The 21,683-nt window shown below is 45.0% G+C and overlaps 1 protein-coding gene across 2 annotated transcripts; it reads right to left on the bottom strand.

The window, feature by feature from the left end:
- Nucleotides 1–1,079: 1,079 nt before the first annotated feature.
- On the bottom strand, nucleotides 1,080–20,333 carry trim2a (tripartite motif containing 2a). 2 transcript variants are annotated; one of them, XM_037100483.1, is made up of 12 exons: nucleotides 19,887–20,333; nucleotides 10,920–11,098; nucleotides 9,340–9,577; nucleotides 9,088–9,239; nucleotides 8,794–8,974; nucleotides 5,720–6,443; nucleotides 4,691–4,794; nucleotides 4,375–4,542; nucleotides 4,020–4,200; nucleotides 3,573–3,643; nucleotides 3,243–3,383; nucleotides 1,080–3,004 (listed from the first exon to the last, which is right to left on the bottom strand). In XM_037100483.1, the coding sequence occupies exons 2-12, from the start codon at nucleotides 11,051–11,053 to the stop codon at nucleotides 2,852–2,854; spliced, it is 2,247 nt and encodes a 748-aa protein (XP_036956378.1). In that variant the 5' UTR covers nucleotides 11,054–11,098; nucleotides 19,887–20,333; the 3' UTR covers nucleotides 1,080–2,851. The 2 variants fall into 2 exon arrangements, with proteins under 2 accessions (XP_036956378.1, XP_036956387.1); XM_037100492.1 differs by having other exon boundaries at nucleotides 4,032–4,200; nucleotides 19,887–20,330.
- Nucleotides 20,334–21,683: the final 1,350 nt, after the last annotated feature.

A 21,683-nucleotide genomic window follows, 5' to 3' on the forward strand; every position in this document is an offset into this window, starting at 1 on the left:
ACACTGATCAAATATGGATAGGTGTAACATGGACAGGACTGTATGTTAGCTCCATTAAAAAAATATGTTATTCTGAAGGACGATTATGTGAAAAGGACACCAGTTAAAATCTGCTGTTCATACTTACAGATTTATGTTGTCATACTGAAAACACAGATTAATTAATCACTGGGGGACAGATACACATTTTTTTTTTAGATAATAATATCATAACACAGTCTTTTCAAAAGATATAGAGTTAATAATGATAGTTAATAGTTGATAACAAGTGCATCTTGTTACAACACACAGTATCCCATATAAAAAATATATTTATTCAAGTGTGTTATTAGTATTGTTCTTTAAAACAACAAACAAAAATCAAGCACGCTTTTCAGTTTACTTGTCACGTGCTTATCAGAGATCCACATAAGTGTAATTGGTTTATAATAACAAGTATACAGAAAGGTCTATGTATCTTTGACTTACACTTGTATATAATATTATGTATGTATGTATATGTATATAGATATAATTAAGGAAAGCACCATCAAGTATTCTTGCCTTATACAGGTTTCTAACCCTAAACACTATGATTTTTTTTGAAAATGGGTTACAAGTATGCATCCAGTTCCCATAGGTTCACTTTTGGTATAATTCACAATATAGGCCTAGTTGCAGTACAAAATAAAACTTGGATGCAAACCGGCTGCATAGTCACAGTTCAAATTTTACACTTAAAGTGTGCTCAGAAGTTTAATATCATGTCATGTCATGTCATTGTCCGAACCGCTTATCCCTTTCCATGGAGTCACGGGGTGTTGCTGCTGGAGCCAATCCCAGCCTTGTCTCAGGGCGAGGGCAGGGTACTCCCTGGATAAGTCGCCAGCTCATCGCAGGGCCCTCACTGATGAGCAATGTGGGGTTCAGTGTCTCGCTCAAAGACACTTCGACATGCAGCTCAGCCCTGCCCGGAGCTGGGATTTGAACCAGTGACCTTCTGATCACTAGTCGACCTGCTCTACCCGCTGAACTTTAAGTACACTTATTTTGTTGTAAGGGATGTCCAACACAAAATAAAAACAAAACAAAACACAGTATTCTTTCCTATGGGCACTTTAATTCCATTTGGCATTACAAATATAAACAAGACAATGGAAAACAAATAATTTAACAGGATCGTGTAGAAAATGGATGACCAAATTCAGGATAACAAGTAATGAAAACTGTGTGCTTGGAGACAAAACAGATGTTGACTAAGGCTTTTCTAAAAGGAGCACGGTGCATTTTAACAACTCGACTGTTGAACTACACATTGCATCTTTTCTGGGGGATACATGGATCGGCTGACTAAAACACAACTTGTTAGTAGTCCTACAGGTTTTCTTTGAATGACATAAGAGCACATGGAGGGGAGCGAAGGTGATCACAGTTGTGCAGCTCTGCGTCTGATGTTGTCAGACTGATGAACAAACCCTAAACGTGAGGACCCGTGCACCCTGCTGACTTTATTATCAGCATTTTTTCATCTAATTACTCCAATTCTGCAACAGAATCTACTATGTTTGTACACAGTCACAGCAGACTGAAAGTCCAAATGTCAAGAGGCTTCTTAACGAACCCACACACGCACACACACACACTGAGCAGATAAGTCAACATATCAAGTGGCTTCGGTTTTGTACCTTTATTGATCACAACACACTCACACTTGTCACACACACACACACCATGTGTTTTTGTACGGCCCATTGAGTAGAAATGACTCAAAACAGGTGTGTGTTCATTTGAAGTGATGACATATAACACTGACTTATCATTTTCACATACAGGTAGAAGTATTATTGAACTAGTGCTTCCATTTAAACTTTTACTTTCAAGATGTGTTTAAAGGTGCAATATGTAGGAATCTGCCAGCTGTCTAATTCATATTCAAACCAAACAGGGGGGCAGCATATCAGCACAGTAACCGCTAACTGCTGCCAACTGTAGCTGTCGTTGGCTAGTTAGCTCAGTTAGCCGTGCAGGTAGCGGTGCGGACTGGGAGCGTTGGTGTTCACATCGCTAACACATGGAGCTGGGGCTAGCTGCTTAGCATGCTAACTGCAGCACAGAGCAAAACTCAATACACGGATGTCGTAATGGCAAAACTTTCATTCCGTTACATTCTGTTGATGATTTTAGTTGGTAAGTTCGTACAGTTCTTACATATCGCACCTTGTCATCCTGATACAGACTTCTAGAGTGCACACTAGCTTTTCTGGTGTTTCTTGGTAAAAACAGCATGCACAGATATGCTTAATCATGCTCTAAAATACCCTGCTTCCTACAGTAGGTGGAGGATTTGTCTTTATCGTGAACAGGCAAAATGTGAGGACTCTTAAGAGCATCGAACAGGAAGCTGCAAGTTACTGGTCCTATAAACAGAAGTTCCTTTTTATTCAGGTGACTCAAGTGCTCGTTTACTTAACACAGTGTCCAACCAGTATCAGTTAGGAAAAGTGCAATGGAATTATTTCACGGTTTTCCCGCCATGTCTCAACAAATCATATCTCAACAAATCCATGTCTCACGTATGTACAATATTTCGGCTTTTGTGTCTCGAATCCACGTAGTTATGATGGAATGTGAACAAGCTTATAAGTGACTCCTCAAAGAAACCAATCAGGCGTCTCCACACTTCATTCAAACCACAGACGACTCTGTCCGTTGTCTCTCATTCACGTGTGGAACGGTCAAACAGATGGCACGACGACGGCACAGCTCAAAGATGAATGGGTGAGCGGATGAGTGCTGACCTGTCTCCGTACGAGTGAGTGCACGTGGGAGTTTATATGCACCGTACAGTTTGTGCGCTGAGGAAGAAGAGCTGCTACTGCAGGTAGCGGTAGATTTTGAAGCAGTGGTTGCCAGAATCCGCAACCACGACATGTCCGTCGGAGGTGAGAGCGAGTCCCTGCGGGCCGTACAGCGGGTCTGCTGAGGTGTTGATGTAGGAGAGGAAGGAGCCGCTGCCATCGAACACCTGGGATAAAAAAGAAAAAATAAAACAGAAGAAGCTCCGTCATCCATTTAATTTGCAGTTTGAAAAAGTTCAGTCATTATCTTCTCAACCTCTAATTTGATGTATGGCATTATGTCTGCAAGGTGTACAAATAGTTGATCAACTTTGAAGACACGTGCCTGAATCAAAACTCCAAAGAAAATGCAGCAAGGTGTAAAATTCTACTCCTGGGCGTTGAGGCAGTGTTCGCTGGACTGACCTGTATCCTGCTGTTGCCCCAGTCGGCCACTATGATGTTCCCATTGACGTCCACGGCCACTCCTGTGGGGGCGTTGAACTGGCCGTTGCCTTCGCCGTTCGAACCAAACTTCAGCAAAAACTCCCCTTCTGTGTTGAACACCTACATTGTTGTTATGGCATGGAGACAATAATGTAAAAATGACTTGCAAAACAAAACATCAACTGAAAAATGGATTTGTTAATTAAATGTTCATTATCAAGTGCTAAAAAGAAAAAGAGTCCGTCGCACCAGCCACCATTTATAACTTTGATACCTGTGATACTTTCCCTGCAGTGATTTCGTGCTCACCTTCACTGAGTGGTTGTGGAAATCCGTCACAATGATTTCATTGTTGTTGTTGACAGCAGCGAAGTGAGGGCCTTAATAAGAACGACAACAACGAGGTCTGAGTTATGAGGTGTTCGTCAAACAGGCAGGAGCAGTTCTGTTTGGTCAACAAGTTCACAGCAGGTGTTTCTGGAGGACATGCACGTTTAAATGACCATGAAAATTGTGTTGAAATATTTATACTATAAATAAGTGGTTTTACATGCTGTTAAAAATCTATGCAATGTTCATTTAATTCATGAAAAGAACATAGATTTTTGTCCAACCATGGCTGGGTTTGTCTTATCTCTTATTTTGAAAAAAACACCAAAGGATTATGGGATCTTCATGGTTCCTGGTTTGGTCTTCATTCCACATGCAGGTGTGAGCCGGCTGGAGAGAGACTGTAGGGGGCAGTGCACGTATTACCATTGAGTGTACCTGCAAACTGCCTGTCGCCGTTGCCACGGTTACCGAACTTGGTGACCAGCTTGCCGTTGAGCTGGAAGATGAAGACGCAGCAGGACTTGTTGTCGACCACGATGACGTGGCCGTTCCTGTCCACGGACACGCCTTTAGGGCCCATCAGCTTCCCCGAGCCGATCTTGTTCTGGAGAAAGAAAGTTGTTTTTTAAAAAGTTTCATCAGAAAATGTTCCATATTATGCCTTTAATACCAACAAGGTAATATACCTGCCGTCATTCTTAGTCAACGACATGATAGTTGTGTTACTTTATCCCCCAGACAGCCCACGTATGAAGTAAAAATCAGAAGTCTGACTCACCTTGAACTTGCCTTCACCTGAGAAGATGCTGACCCATTTGTTGTCATAGTCCGCAATGATGATGTCACCGTTGGGGTGGACAGCCACGCCCGTCGGCCGCTGCAGCTGACCCGGAGTCCTGCCCCGGACACCGAAGCGGCTTTTGAACTGACCGTCATTGGAGAAAATCTGCAGCGCAAAAACAAAAACCACATAAAAATACATTCTGCAGTGTTCAGAAAGGAGACGAGAAAGTGCAGAGGCAGCGATGTTCCAGGTAACTGAACAGAGATGAGATAAAGCTGCGCTCTCTTAAAGCACCGCCGTGATTTGTTACCTGGACACACTGATTGTTGCTGTCTGCTATCAGCACTTTGCCCAAAGAGGAGGCAGCGACTCCCTGAAGATTAGTGAACTCCCCTTTGTTTCTTCCTTTTGTGCCTGGAAAACATAGAAATATCACACTATATATGTTAGTATATGATGGTGTACGTTTTAGAACGTGTCACACTTAATAATGTACAGTTTTATATTTGTAGTGAAAACATTAATGCTGTAATTGAAGGTCATGTTTTAAAAAAAATCATCAGGTTGACCTTATTAGCTTAGCTTTTTAGCTCTGGTCCCTCCTATTTCCAATTTAATCATCTGTTTATTTTTTCATTTTATTTTGTAGATTTAATTTTATTTGGCGGCAAATTTAAGGTTGAAGTTAAAGGTGCTGGCCTTTAGGTTAAAGATGGGTATTATTTGAAATATATTCATACTGGTGCAAGTGCAACAACTGCTATTGATACCAAAGTAATATTTTTGATTTAGGTAATTTTCTTTCGTTATAAGAAAGAAGCCACCTAGCCATGACTAACTAACTATTGTTAAAAAGGGACTGTAGTTGGCAAAATGTAGATTTAAATCTGATCAATGAATAATCAAAAGTGCACTATGTAGTTTTGGAGAAGAAAGTAAAACTCAGAGAGGTAATATTTACAATATTAACAAGGTAATGATACAATCTCAGAAATACTTATTTGATATATATCCATAACTGAATAGAAGGAAAATAAGGTCACTTGAACACTGTATAAATTTAAAGGGGTGGTTACTTTAAAGGGTCCTGCACCAAACACAAAAAAAATCCAGTTAAACAGCATGACTGTGTGTTGTTGTTTGTCTGAAACAGTTTGTTTATTCATTGTATTCAGTTGTGAAAAACAATCGATGAAGATTTTTATTTTTCTTTCCCAAATCTACGTCATGCACCTTTAAACATGCTTAAATCTGATTCAACACGCGAGGTGTTTCAGCAACAGTAGCAACAAATAAACCAATAAAGTATCGCGATTTGACACCGCGTCTGCTTTCGTACCGATTCTGAAGATGAGGTCGTCCTCGATGGGGTTCTCTTTCCTCCTCCCTGTGCTGTACATGCTGGCCGGCCTCTTGATGGCCTTCTGCTTGATGTGACCGCTGCCCGGAGACTTCAGCCGCTTCTTCATCCCGTCTGAGGTTGGCGACACATCTATAGACTTGGTGGCCTTTATCTTAAAGGGGCTCCCTTTAATATGTTGGTCGTACAAACGCAGCGACAGATTGAAAGTTCCCTCTTTAGGAGCCGTGAACAGGTACTCGTAAGTGCCGTTCTTGTTGTCCAGTATCTCTCCTTCACCCTTGCTGCCATCGGGTGAGGAGATTTCAGCCGTGATGACGGCGTTACCCATCTTGCACAGCTCCCTGTCTTTGTCCTTAGTGGTTATGGTGATGGACGTGGGCACACCCACCACGCAGTGCCGCAGCCCCTCACCAGTGGCCACGGTCTCAGAGGCCACGGCGTTAGTGGTCACGATAGTGCCCAGGTTGTGGATGGACTTCTTGAGTCCGTCGGTCTCCACGATGAAGTCCAGCTGGTTGTTCTCTCCGGGCTGCAGAGGAAGCTCCTGGCTGGCGAGCTCGACGAGACGCTCGCTCATCTGCTTCTTCACCAGCAGCACCTCGGCCTCGGTGCCGTGGCTCAGCGCCTGCTCCGTGAAGTTGCAGCTGCTGTTGATGCCCTCCTGGCCCTGCAGCAGGGTATCCAGCTGGGCCTGGAGTACCTGCACAGAGACACACCGGGGGGGGGCAGGGTTAGTTTGTGGTTGGTCTGGGAACCAAAAGCCTGATGTGAGCAGGTCTACCAAAGAAGGATTTTCCATATAACAATACAAAACAAAGGGACGATGAGGAAAAGGAGAAAATTCTATTTAAGATAAGAACACCATCCGGAACAGGAAAACAATTCTTCTGTTCCTTGATTCATCCCACATCCCACAGATTCATCACGATATCCTGTGGCTCCCAAACCCAAAGACAGAGACTGTAGTTCATCGTTAGAGCCCACACATAAAACCCAACAGGGCCAGGGAGGATCAATGACGGATCAATACTGGTGTAAAAATAAAGCATCAGCCACAACATGGCACCATTAGTGATATGAGGTCTTAGCTCATTCAGTGCATGTCAGCAAAAAAAACCCCACAGTGCTGCGATTCCAATGTTTGAGCCAACACAAGCAGTCACACACAGCTGCCAGTGTGCTGCAGCAACAGTTCATGAAGACAGATGAACTTCTGTCCGACATGATGTCGTCACCCTGGGGTGACACGCAGAGATCTGCCTGTGAAGCTGCTGCTACAGTCACTGACTTGTACTTTCTCTCTCGGGGTAAAACATTAGCTAATAGATATCAGCATATCACCATGACACGTCCCAACACGTCCCAGCCAGCTTTAGGATCAGATGTTTTTGCATTACAAGTTTTATGTTTGAATGAGCAAATGACATCTTATCTTGTTAGATATTCTCATTTTTAATTCCCAAACAGGATGTGAACACTGGATAAAGCCGGGGTCAAAGGTCTCGTTTCATTTTGTTGATACAATAGAGTCAAATGTTTTTACAGAGGGAAATGTCTTTTTATCATTCCATAAATCAGAAGATATACAACAAGAAAATACAATTCGTCATGTTTCTAGGAGCAGAATGTTACACAAATGTAAAAAGCTTCAGAATAAAGATGGGAATAAAACTAGAAAGTTTGGCCTATGTTGGTGCTACTAGTAGAGATTTCTGGCTCAGAGATTGACAATTTTAGACAAAAAAAAAAGATATTGTTAAAGAGCTTTGTCACCATTTAACTGATGCTTATCACAAGGTCCTTAATATAAAAGCACATGTGCTGCCCAATAGTATGTAAATGTGACAGAAAGTGTTGTCATACAGAAATATTCATGTAGATGTTTGCATCCAACAACCAGTTTGATGAAAATTCATATTCTGGTCAAACGTCTAAAATGCCCCATTTCCATGTGACTCTAATTGGATAACATATAACTTAATGTGTGATGAACAACAGGAAGTCCAGATATGAAATGCATTAAATCATCTTTAGCTGTGCTTCACTTTGGCATGTGCTAAAAAATAAGCTAACAGAAGTCACATTTAGCTCACGAGACCTCTAAGCTCACCTGACTTCAAGCGTTATAACCAAGTCTTTGTTGTTACTGTAGTTTAGTGGGACATCGCCACTACGACTCTGATGAAAGCACCAAGACAGACTCACCCCCATCTGCCCATCACGCTCCTCTTCCTCTCCAACTACAGAGGCCATTCAGCCATTTATCTCAGACTGCAGTCAAACGTTTCATCCAAACCAAACAGCTCTCACTATCTCTTCCTCTTTTTAAAGTCACGCTCCAAAGAACTGAAAGCTTAGACGCCGTGGACGTGAGAGTCTGAAGTGTTCGCTGCGTGAGGAGGAGAAAGCTGTTCCCTCACAGTAGCCTGACACACCCAGATCAGCCTGTGTGTGTGTGTGTACACAGTACACTGGCTCCATCTAGCTTCAAGAACCAAGCCACATATTGGATGGTTTTTTACTGCACACCAGCCACTGAATTGTTAATCATTAAGCACTCATGTGACGCAGCACCCTGAGGGGGCGGCAGCCCGGCTGAGTGGTTGGTTTTGCGGATCAGGGTGGTGCACCAGCTCCCCCCCCCCGGCCCCCCTCTTACTGCCTGGTAATCGCCCATCGGACCAGCTGAGCCCCTGACACTTAGACCAGCAAAGAGCCTGGTGAGGTAGCACGTGAAATGTTAAATGCTCTCCAGAAATAGACTGTAGTGAAGTCAGTGTGTGTTTATTTTTCGGCCGTCATTGATAGGACAGCTTCAGAGATGACAGGAAACAGGATAAGACATGGTGGGGCGGGGCGAAATGCAGCAAAGGGCCCCAGGCTGGGAATCGAACCCCGGGGCCGCTGCAGTGGGGACAAAGCATCTGTATGTGGGATGCCCGTTAACGTGTGTTAATTTCACAGTTGACTTTTTTTCATGTATATCTCCAAAAGCTACGCTCAGCATGTGTCAAGTAATTAGAGTTCATTTTCAGTGTCAGTCACTTCACCTTCTGCTTGAGGCCGTAGTTGACCTCCAGCTCCATGAGCAAGACGCTCTTGCGGACATTCAGTGTCTTCTGCAGCTCATCGAACGTCGTGTGGATGTCGTCCTCGATGGAGCTCTTCTGATTGGTCAGCTGCTGCAGGATCTCTGACAGCGTGTGCAGGGCCGAGTCGATCTCTGGCAACCTGAGAGAGTTCACACGTGTGTTCGGTCATATGAGCCCATGAAGGAGGACTGTGCTTCTGTCAGTAGCAGTGTGCAGTGCAGTGCAGTGTAATGAATGATGCTGCTGTCGTACCTCTTCTTGACAGCGTCGAGCTGGTCCTGTAGCGAGGCCTTGTGCTGTTCCACGACGTCTTTAAGAGGCACAGTTGGGTGTTCGCCGTGCTCGCCACTTGTACACTCCTGACACATGGCCGTCTCACAGGGCGGACAGTAGAACTCCATGACCTGAGCAACAGGAAGCAGTAGAGGTTTAATCATAGGGTCAAGGCTCTTTACTGGTTTGGCCAGCAGATTGACCATGACAGCGTTGGTGCACGCCTCTTACGTTGCCTCCATGGTTGGGGCAGGAGAGCAGCTGGCCTGTAGCCACCGTGGTGATGTTGTTGAGAGCGGCGGCCTCCTGGCTGCAGCTGTCAGGCGCCCGCTGCAGCACGTCCATCAGGTTGGTGATGAAGAAGTTATTCTGCAATGCCGCCACACCCTTCTCCGGCAGGATCGAGGTCTGGCGGCACACGGGGCACGACAGTGTGAGGCTGTGGGCCGGGATGTAATTCTGCAGGCACCTGGAGGAGGAGAGCAGGGGGAGTGGATGAGTGGAAGCATCCTGCAAAAAGGTTGATCAAAGAGAGTCTGGAGGGAGGCGTCGGAGGTGTGTGCGTGTGTGTGTGTGTTGCATTGGGAAGGCACAGGAAAGATGAAGGACCTCACTATGCTGTATGCAGAGACTGATAATATACAATAGATGTGAAGTTATTATCATGAAGGACAGGTTCTTGACATGGATGCCTATGAATAAAAAAGCATTCAACAAAACTATAAAACAGCAGTTCACAAAATTAGACATTTAAACTGGATGAACACAGGTGAAAATCTTGCTTTTAACACCATCCAGTGGTCGAACTATTCACCACAGCCTGAGACTGATCTGTGGCAGCAGTATAATCTACAGTAGCTCTGTTACAAGTCCTTGTTCTCTGATGCTCGTGATGTTCAGATGTCAGATAACGACTGAACTCTGGTAACCTTTGCATAATATCTCCTCTCAGAGGATAAAAACAGTTGTTCTGCTGGGACGTCAGGGGTTTTCCTCACGGTTTTGTGACACAATTTTCTACTTTATCATTCTTTTAAGTGCAGAATGACCTCACATAACTCCCAGCAGAGCATCAACAACTCCAACCTAGACGGGTCTCATCAGCAATATGACTGAAAAAACACCTTTGAGGGTCAGTGGTGCCTTTAATCTGAAACTAGAGTATAAAGTAGCACAAAATGCCTCAAAGCTGTACTTCAGTACTGTGCTTAAGCAAATATACTTATTTACTTTCCACCCCTGCTCTTGAGGTCACACAACCACCAAACTCATCTTTAATTAAGATAATATTACAATCCTCTTTAGATGATTTACCAACTTAAAATGTCTGAAACTTTACAACAAATGTGATGTGAAGTATCTAACTAGTTTCCTCCTGTAGCCACGAGCACGTTTTCCTCCACTGCACACATGAAGGAAGGAGGAATGAATATATTAAGAGAGAATACAACCACATTGTCTTGATGACTCCCCTGAAGCAACCAGAGCAAACAGAGACGGGCACAGTTTGTCTTTTGTGTCAGGAACAAAGGCGGGCTGTCAGAGGGGATGGCACCGACACATCCGGGTCAACTGCCCAGAAGCAGCATCATTTTCATGCCCAACAACACTCAGATGTGCACAAACAACACAGGATTTAAAGAAAAAATCTAGAAAATGTTATTACGGCATCTACCGCTTACTGTCCTGCAGCATCTTTCCTCACAGCAAACCTACAAAACTGCACATTCGTCCACACTCTGACACTCATGAACACAGATCTGTTCATTATCTACAGGACTACAACACATTAGAGCAGCACGGTGACTCACCTCTCACAGAAGGTGTGCAGGCAGGGCAGAACTTTGGGGTTCTCGTAGCGGTCCAGACATATGCTGCAGATCAGGAACTGCTTGTCAATCTGGCGGACCACGGGACTGGGAAGAGTGGAGCCTTCACTGGCCATCCTAAAACTCTGACATAGGCGTCCCTCTTCCTCTTACCCTGCACCCTGCGGAGACAAGCAGAGGGGAGGACGAGACGAGTGAGAACAAAAGGCAAAACATATGATCAAACGCAACAGCGGAGGTGAAGAGTGGAAATCTGTGGCTCGTAAAAGATCAAAGTTTGGAAGAGATGTGTCTTCATCCCTCCATCCTCTGGCTGAGGGAGGAAATGCCAGACGCACAAACAGACACACCAATCAGCTCCTGTGGCTTCAGGCTCAAAGTCAAACACAGAAGGAGACGACTGAAAACATCCCCTCGATCAGCAGGACAACAAACATTTCGCTGCTGTCTGTCTTTTCTTTTGTCTTTTTGCTCTGTGGAAGAAACTTCTCTATATGTAATTTTCAGCTTGTGAACAGAAATATCGAGATTGAAAGTTTTGACCTTTGTTTTTACATTCACTGTTCTGTGGCTTCCGATTTGATTTTGAGTTTTAGCCTGATTGTCTTTTCTCTCTACAGTGGGTGCTGGAACTTCAAGAAGCAGCAGAGAGTCTGAGCAGAGCTGATCCTGAGCTGCTGGCTGCGTGTTCGTCATAAAAAGGCACTTTGAGTGATAAATATTTGATCATAAGTGAGAGCAGGGAACTCTGTGTTCAGCACTCATCAGAGACAGACAAAACACTGCGCCTGCGGAGACAAACACACAACTCTGTGCACCGTGTTCATACCGACTCATCACAACTCCAACTTATCCTCCAGTTTCAATCCCTCCTCCCAAACCTCCCTCCTCTCCTGCACCCTTTTTTATTCCGACGTCTCTGTAACGCTATCCGGCCGCCGACTTAGACGCGGAAAGTGTGTCAGTGCTTTTATTGTCTCCTCACATTGAAGACAGCCAAGGAAACAGGCCACCTCTGCTGCTGAGAGGAACCCTCGGGGACTGTGCTTCTTTTGGCGGTGCACGCTCTCTTTCTCCTCTCCTCTCGCCTGTTCTTCTCCTAATCTCTTCCTCTCTTATTCTTCTCTGAAAGCAGATCCTCTTGACTACAATGCGGTGATTTGGTAAAGCCTGTGAAATGGAGGGGCGGCGGACAGAATTACTGTCATGATGAGGCTGTCATGCTGTCAGAAGGGGTTGTTACACATTTCTAATGTGTCACATTGGCTGGTGAGTAATGTGTTTGCTGTCAGCGGTTAAACTGAGCGGCTCACCTCAGAGGCACAAAGCCGGCTCTGCTATTCGAAACAGAGGAAGTAAGTTGACTGTAGCAGCAGAATAATGACTTCCAACATGCTTTTCACAGTCTGGTCTGGGATTTGAGGAGCCCAGAAGCTTCAGGGGCCTTTCATGAACATCTATCCATACATAGAAGGGAAATAATGTATCAGCATCTATGAGATTTGGGACACTAAATGCCAGCCCAGGCCCAAAAAAGCTGCAAGTTAATGACTTAGAAGCTCCACAGACCGGATTATAAGGTAAACGGGGCATCAAACATGGCACCGATTATAAAACTGAAATGCACAGAGCCTGCAGACAACAGGAGCAGCTCTGTGCTGACAGTGCACAAGGTCGCATCAGCCGCACAAACCGACACTCTTACATAATCAGATCCGCACCAGCTAAGCGGAATAATTCCTGCTGGACTGAGGCGTCATCTTAAAACAGAGGGGGAGGGAAAAAAAACTCCATCACAAGAATTTTACCTTTCAGTAAAACCAAGAGGGGAACAGTCACACACACACTCAAAACAACAAACTGCGTCTGACGGGAGGACTTACAGTGCTGCATCTATAGGCCGATCAACAGGCGTCATCCACTCCGGAACACACACCAAAACACTGGCTCCATGTGAGCTCATGCGCCGCACATCCCTCCGAAAACCCCCCCTGCCTTCAAGTCATGTCAGCTCCCACACGAGGTGACGCTCCCCTCCAGGTAGCAGCCGCGAGCCAAACAGGAGGCGACAGTGCGTGTGTGTGTGTGTGTGTGTGAGGCAGCTCCTCCGGTGTGTTTATGGGTGTGCGCACACACGTGAGCCAAGTTGAGGAGGGGCGATTTAGCCAGATTGTGTTTCAGTTTTTACATCATCTCTTCCCCTCCCTCCCTCTCCTCCCATCACTTGCGCTCTTGGCTCAGTCCGTCTCATCCATTCATCTCCTTCCTGCCCTCCTCTCTCCCTCCCTCTCTCCCTCCCTCTCTCCCTCTGTGGGTGAAGTAAATGCTGGCTCACTGCAGTGCAGCGAGCGTGTGCAGCATCAGGAGTGTGTGAGCGGCGACTGGCTGACAGCTTGTGATCTAACAAATAAGAAGGAAGCGACAGCAGCTATGTTTCCCCTCCATAACCAATAGAGTTACAGGAAAATGGATGAATCTGAGTACGTGTGTGTGTGTGTGTGTGTGTGTGCATGCTGCTGACTCACTGTACATGCAGAGACAGCAGGAGAGGTAAGAGACGGAAGTCAGGGGCGAAACGTGAATAGGAAATCATGATGATGAAGTGTGAGGGGGGGTGAGAGGACGACAAAGTGCACAGATCTAATGTGCATCGTCACGTTCCTGCACACACACGCAAAAAAAAAAAAAAAAAGAACAGCTCACAACGTCACTAAGATGTATGACGTAGCACAAGTTGGCCAGTACAGTGTGTTTTCAGGAGAAACACATTTTTTTGGGGGGAGAGAGGATGCAAAGATGAAGGTCAGTGAAGTCACGTGATGTCACTGCACTGCATCGCCCTGTGTGTGTGTGTGTGTGTGTGTGTGTGTGTGTGTGTGTGTGTGTGTGAGGAGCTGAACTCTGTAGAACTTTATTTGCAGGAACAGACGAGGACTGTATGTATGAAAGTGCTGGAGGTGCCACAGAGAGGAAGAGGAGATGTCGCTCGCTCAACAACATGATCTGTTTTGCAAAAATTCGATGTCATTGTTTGTTGCTGGTTTGTTGTTCCAGACCTCTGAACTGCTGCCCACAGATTTAACTGGTTCAGTGTGTGACAGCGGCCTGGTTTCACAGCCGCCTCCACTGGCTGGAGAAACAGAGTTCGATGGTCTGGATTAGGAACGTTGTCGTCCTGCATAGCTAGCTACCTAGCTACACTGTTGAATAGGTGACAGATCAATGGCTGAGATTGAGACAGCCGTACATACAAACTCTTAAAGTGGCTCCATGTGACAATGTGTGTCAATTATCTATGTATTAATCACCTTTTAATCGATCATATGTGAGCGGATTGTAACGTGGCCTGAAAAATCAGACCTTCCTCTTCTCTCAGGTTGCCTGTGGATGATTTGCTCATATAGTTTGTCGTTGGTGTGGTTTCTGATTGATTTAGTTTAGATTTGTCCCATTACATTACTTAAAAAGTCTTGAATAACATAATTACACTTGAATTCAGTTCAAGATAAATAGCAATCCGGTCCAAAATAAGATGCGGTAAGGCGATAACAATAACATTAAGAGGGGGGATTTCCACCTTCTCTGCAGTTATTTCTCTCATCAGTTATCTTTCCATCAGCTGAGAACCTGCTGTTCCTCATCTACCAGCGGATAACAAAACGACATGCAGGGAGTTCTTAAACTCCTCCTCAGCTTTTTCTGCCATTCCATTTCATTAACATGAGCTGATCCTGACAGAGCTCTCTCACACATTTCGTTACGGCTGGCAGCATCGAGGCTGTTCCAGTGATCTCATCTCAGCCTCTGCCAAAGCCAGCGAGCTGTGAGTCAGTCGGAGGAGCGCGACACAGAACAAGAGGAGCTAAAGCAACTCTGGAGGAGAGATGCAAACACCACGAGAGTCAGCTGTGTGTGTGTGTGTGTGTGTGTGTGTGTGTGTGTGTGTGTGTGTGTGTGGCATTAACAGGCAGCAGAGTGACACAATGAATCAGTTTGCAAAGCGGCAACTCGGAATTGAAATATTCTGAAAGGACGAGGCTGAAGGTGCAGAGAGGGAGATTTACATGTGGTGGAACTTTTCATGGGATTGATAAACACCCTGAGAGATACAGAATATTATGAGCCTCGTGCTTTGGAGGTACACTTGTAAACAAAACACATACACAAATGTGCTCCATAGAGACCTATCTGATCACAGCATCAGTGGTTTCAGAGTCAGCCTTCAATTTGGATATGCAAACTGTATCACTGATTTGTTAAAGAGACATTCTGCAACCTGGACTTAAACTAAAGGGGTTAACTCCGCCACGAGAAATCAGAACAAGGGACGGGATAACGCTAACAGAAGCACGGCTAAAATTAAAGTTATTTCTAATGCCATTTTATTTCCTGAGTAGTGAGTGTAAACACAGCAGGGAGAGCTGCCATTATCTTTGCTTTGTCATTTTGGCAGTTTTATAGTGTATAATTATGTTAGGCTACAGTTATTGTGCATCTCTGTGGCATGAACAGAACCAGAACAATTGGAAAATTTCTCATGGATGCCCCCTTAAAGTGTAACTCCACAAATCTGACACATTAAAGTGTGTTTGCAGGTCTTCGGGAATACGACCGTGTGTGTGAAAACAGTGGCATTAGGCCTTTTGTGGCTCCAGAGGAAGCTGCATGTAATCTGATGAATTACCTCCAGTGATGTCACTCAGTGGCTAAGATGCATTGTGGGTAATACATTAGGTCCTCAGAGCACTGCTGTTAATAATTTTTCTTTGTTCTAGACCAGAAAAGTGTTGGTGTCACTCTGGAACCAGACTTCCTAACCAGGGTACCAGTGCAAAATGCAAAGACCTGGTTCCAGAGTAGGCACTGGCTCCAAACCAGCACCTGAACCAACTTGGTCACAAAAAGGTGTATCTGATTGTTCCTCTGAGGACCTTGAATGTTTGTGCAAAGTTCTATGACAACCCATCCAGCAACTGTTCAGATATGTCAGAACCTCAGTGGTGAACCAACCAACCAACCAACCAGTCAACCAACAAATTGACATCACCTCTCCTGGAGCCAGCACGGCCAAAAACTAATCAACTTTAAACCTGTTCTGAGTGAGCCAGCAGGCTACTGCGTGAAAGGAACATGAAATAGAGACACCGATAGCTCAGAGGCACGAACACACATTAACACACACGTCACTTAACCTGTTTTTGTTGCCTCACTGTTCTCACCCCTGACACACGAAGACACTTCAAACACTACCACGAAGCAAAAACAGCCTTTCCAACTGGCCGGTCTGCTGCTCTCTGAACCCATCCTCCTCCAAAGAACGCCACTGTAACCATGTCAAACTTTAACTGTTGCACGTGGAGAATCCAGGGCGAGCTGCAATTTCCACTCACCGGTATGAAGAGGACACTGTTTTCAGACAGTTCTTTCAGTGTGTTCTAGGTTTTTATTTGTTCACATGGTGGAAACAGCTGCCTGTGTGTTACTCTGGGTCTCCCTCTGCTGTCCACCCCACAGCTCTTTCCAGAGCACTGACCTCAGCTGTTTTTTCACCATCCTCCTGTTTCCACACACACACACACACACACACACACACACACACACACACACACACACACACAAACGCCACATCAGGCTGCACAATAAAGACGCTGCCCGGTCTTTTTTTTCTTCAAATGTAAACAACACGCTGAAGACAAACGGGTGGATGTGTAGGTGGAAGTGCTGATTGAGACCGGCGTGTTTGTCTCGCTCCACCTGCACGTTATTGAACTCTTTTATGGTGTTTGGTGATGTAACACTGATTCGTTTGTCAGGTCAGAAGTCCAGGAGTCACGTGCAGGTTCACCGTTTTGCTTCCACAACGGTGAGCGAGAGTCACAAGGCCGTTTAATGTTTCTCTTGACAAATGTTGTTATCGTGTGTCGATGCTTCGGTCGTTGTTTCCAGTTTGTCCCCAGATGCTTTCACTCTTGATGTGCAGCTAGGCTAACTCCCACCTGGCTCATCAGGCTGTGTGATTACCTTGCCTCGTTCAGAGACAAAGGCTGTGCTCCGTGTCATCGCGTCACTTGGCTGTTCATCTGCCGCCCGTCCACTCTGGGGACGCAAGATAAGACTAAGATTACAGGGGCAGCAGCCACCAGATCTCCCATGTTCATTACACCTAAGAATCACCATAATCAGCGGAGGACCACACGAGCTGAACCCTGCAATGACTGCGTTGACTGAAAATGACTATAAATGACACTATATCATCATTTTAAGTGATGTTGATGAGAGTTGACTGTCGCAATTTGTTTGTTTTTGGCATTCATTGTATCTTAAATCCTCTCAGCACCTAAAGCCAGATGGTCCGCCTATAAGGCTTATGTCCATGGTGCCCCCGGTAATCGCTCCGTCCCATCAAAATGCTTAAATTCTGAGACCAACACACTCGATGTGCTGTAATTATCTAGCAGCAGCTCCAGGAGGCTGCAGCAAAAAAAAAAAATAATCAAAACCCACAAATTCAACAGAGCGCTCGGGGATACTCTTGTGCTGCCCAGCTGTCAGTTCCAGTGGAATCAGGGGGCTTCAAATGCCGTCAGTGACATAAGCCTCACCCTTGAATTATAACAGCGCTCTCATGCTAATCTACAGCATCCACTGGGCACAGGATGATGAGAGATTACAGTGGCAGAGCACGCCTTCAGCCCGAACGTCCCCTCGTTCAGTCGACTCCACTTCAAAACGTCCTCTTTGAAAAGTCTCGACGAACAGCAGCATCTTTGGAAGCCGCAGCTCGAAGCGGTTCCCCCAACCGGACTTTGAGGTTTTCTCACGTCAAACGTAGATGTTTCAGAGAAAAGGGCTGTACCGGGGAGGGGGGCGATGTGCTGATGCGTCACTGGGCTATATATCTGTCCGACCGTGCATTCTGGTGGCACAAGATAAGAAAGTGCTTTGTCTGTGTCTGTTGGTGCATATCTGCTAACGACTGACCTCAAATTAAGGTCTGCAGATGTGCTAACGCCGGGCTATTGGAAAGTGTCCATGCTGCACATCTGTCAACCAGACTGGAGCTTAAATACCGTGAGCCAGTGTCCAGACAAAATGCAACAATCACTTAACAAACTAGCAGACAGAAGGAACAATATGTGGCCTGGACAATCCCTCTAGATCGGTACAGATTGTATTGTGATGCTAAATTGCCACTTGTTAAACTGGGAAACGTTCTAAAACTTGAAGGAATAGCGCTGTATTTCTGGGAATATCTGGGGGACAGAATCTGTACCACACAAAAACTGGAAACAGGGAACAGCGAGCCTCCTCAGTCTGAAGGTAACACAGTCTGCCCAGCAGCACCTCTAAGAATATAACACATTATATCTCGTTTGTTTAGAAAGAAAATCATAAAAAACAACAACTCTCCCTCTTACAGTGGGTCATGTGCCGGACGATTGGCTCGCAGCAGTTGCTAGGCAACCGAGCCGACACTCCAGGAAGTCACCGCTCTCGGCCAAGAAATAGTCTGACACACCGCTCCTCCTGCAAAATGGCTAAATGTTGTTTTACACTTTGATTTGGCTCATTACTGAGCTTTAGATATGAAGTGGGATTTACAGTTGTTGGACAGAGCAAGGCTAGCTGTTTCCCTCTGTTTCCAGTCTTTGTGCTGAGCTAAGCTAAGCTAACAAGTTGCTGGCTGTAGCTTTAGTTCTAACCTCTCATCTTACTCTTCCAACTCTATTAACTTGAATTACTATCCTAGTTTCTTTTCTGAGCTAGTGCCTGTAGCATTTCAGTTGTTTAGCCTGTCAGACTTGAATGAGAAGTGATGTGTCATGTTTGTTGTTCTGAGCTCTGATTTCCATTTGTCATGTCAGACATTTAAGTGGGCCAAGTTGCAGTAAACAACCTTTCTTCTACTTAGAACCACATCCCAAAAAATAGCTGTGAAGCAGTAACCTATGAAGAGTAAATTAGTAACCAGTGTCTAGAAAGTTTAACGGTATATTATCCCTGTGAATCATCACATAAGAGCCACTAGAATGGTGTGGCAGTGTCTGTATCTGATTATTTTCTCATTATTTTCACAGTATTTGGGAGGTTTCTGGTTGTCAGTGATCCTGGGGAAAGATAGCTAATTGTTGAGTCTCATTCCCAGGTTGTCAAATAAGTCTACTAACACTTTGGGATGACTCAAATCTTAATCACCAATGTTGTGTTTACAGACAGCGGCTGACCCATCCTGCACGGCACTGTACGCCTTTAATGATGCCGCTGGATGTCATATTTCATCACATCAGCAGCTGATACGCAGCCTGCTTTCATACTGTGGTCGATGTCATCCTGCGGCTTCCCTGCAATAATAAACAACAGACTTACGAATACTTTTGAGTCCACGCAATGAATCATAAAAGTGCTTTTTAACCAAGAGGCTCTAAAGTTAGAGTGCATCATCCGTAGTACAGATTGTAAACCATGTGGAAACAAACTTTGGGTTACGAACTCGACTTTTTCTTAGTGCACCTGGCTGGTTTCGAGACAGCTGAGGCCAGTGAACGATGACAACAGGAAATGAGAGTCAAGAAAATATGTTCTTGCGAGCAGGCAGAACATAAACAGTCCACCTGCTGCACATTTAAAGCACATCATGCCGTAAAGTAGTAAACAACATGTACAGCGTTCCACCATGTGTACACCTGAGAGCCTATGAGCTGGAGCTGGAACCTGTATTTCTAGTAGTAGCTCACAAGACTTCTGGGTAATAACCTGGAATTACAGAGGAATCTTCTGACAATAATCTTTTTCCTGTTTCCCACAAGCACACACCAAAACAGCACTGGCACGGCTTCCTCCTTCCTCGTATAAATATTCCCCCTTTTCCTCAACTCATGTAAATTTCCAGCCATTACGAACTCTTTCCAGTCCTCCTCTCCATCCTCAAATCCCACACATCCCACTTACTTCAACTCCATGGCTGCTCTCCTCTCCTCTCCCTTCCTCTCCTCTCTCTTCTCTGAGGGTGAAAACAAACGCTGCTCTCTGTCACCTAATCCTCCTCATCTCTCGCACACTGGAGTTTGTGCAGTGGGCAGGAGAGAGGAGCGAGCGTGAGAGGCCTGAGCTGTTACAGTAATCCAAACAGACTGACGGGGGTTTGAGCGGAGACGGAGGGAGGGCGGGCCCCGCCGCTGGTGTAGTGGGAAAGAGTGGACCAATGGGAGGGCTCAGTGAGGCTGCAGGGAGGCCGGGCTCGGAGCCTGTGCTGCTCTTTAACCCCCGGTGAGGGCAAGAGTCCCAGAGGCATGACTAAAGAAACAGATAAGGAGTGACAGAGGACGGAGCGCTTGACAGAAAGAGATGAGAAAGGAAAACCATTCATCTCAACAGGGGTCCAATTGTTTCCTTATTTTAACCGCTGACCCTGGAACAACATGGTACTCAGTGTTCTGTATGACATGCTTTATGTTGTATTGCCTCTATTGTTAAATAAAGACAGAAAACTCTGATTCTATGTGCACAGTTTTGCCTCCATTTCCAAGAAAAAGGCCCCGAGTGTACACATGCTCTAATTTTCTCTTCAGCAAGCTGCACTGACATCATTCTTTAAGGACGTGAGCCCAATTTCTTCGGCTGCAGCGAGTTAAAGAAACATTATTTTCCCCTGAGTTCAAGACTTGTTCGCCAAATTCACAGTAACTGGAACAAGATGGTCCAAGGATGGTCACGGTAAAGTCGCAATAACCATAACTGTCCTCTGACTAATCGTCACACTGCAGTCGTGTCCTGAACATGATCGTTCAAAAAGGGTGAAACTGCAGCTAAACAAGCATGTTTCTATCTGTCTAGCAGCCTCGGGGGACTTGGTGCACTGAGGCAGAGCTGGTAAACAACAAGACAGAGATGATGCAACAGAGTCAACGACTACATGTCAGGAGCGACAGGAGGACGAGAACCGCTCTGCCCACAAACCCATCAGACAAACAAACACATACAAAAAGTTGATTTTGTATGAACACATGCACATAAAAAAGTCTGAGAAACTTCTCATTTTTTAAGATTTGCAGCTGGGCCGGATGGTTTGGAAATTCTCAGCACCATTGTGGAGACAATACAAAGGTGCTTTGTGTTTGTGTTTGTTAAGGGTTATGAAATTTGGGTGCAGATACCAAAACAATACTTGGTTGGCGTTTAGGCTTTTAGTGACATATCTTGATGTGAAATGAAATCTGATACATTTTCAGGATGAAATGTTAAATTACCGTCTCGCTCCATCATCAGGTCAACATAATCCAAGACGTGCAAAGCTGACATTCCCACCTGCATCAGCTGTGCGTTAATGCTAATAAACACATCTTAGCACGCTAACATGCTAAGCTAAGCTGGTAAACATGGTTAACATTATACCTGCTTGGTATCAGCATGTTAGCATTGTCATTATGAGCAAAACGCAGCTGTGCCTGCAGTTTATAAGTGATATAACTGTGTTGTTTATACAACATCATAATTACTGTTGTTCCAGGACTGTCATTCAATTGCAAACACATTTCTAGGCAAGTTTAGACTGTAAAGCTTGGTGTTTGGTGGACGGTTTGGGTTAAGAAGACCTTTTCACTATGTCAACCACAGTTTGGAAAAGCTTTCTCACTGAGCTACCAGCACAGCTGCAGACTCTTAGTTTTGTTTTCATTTTGCAAAGGAAGCCAAATTTCCCCAATGTTAAATGTCATCTTAAGGTAGCCCTGCAAGAATTTTGTCTGA

This window comes from Acanthopagrus latus, chromosome 1, assembly GCF_904848185.1.
Source record: "Acanthopagrus latus isolate v.2019 chromosome 1, fAcaLat1.1, whole genome shotgun sequence".
In the NCBI taxonomy this organism is placed as follows: domain Eukaryota; kingdom Metazoa; phylum Chordata; class Actinopteri; order Spariformes; family Sparidae; genus Acanthopagrus; species Acanthopagrus latus.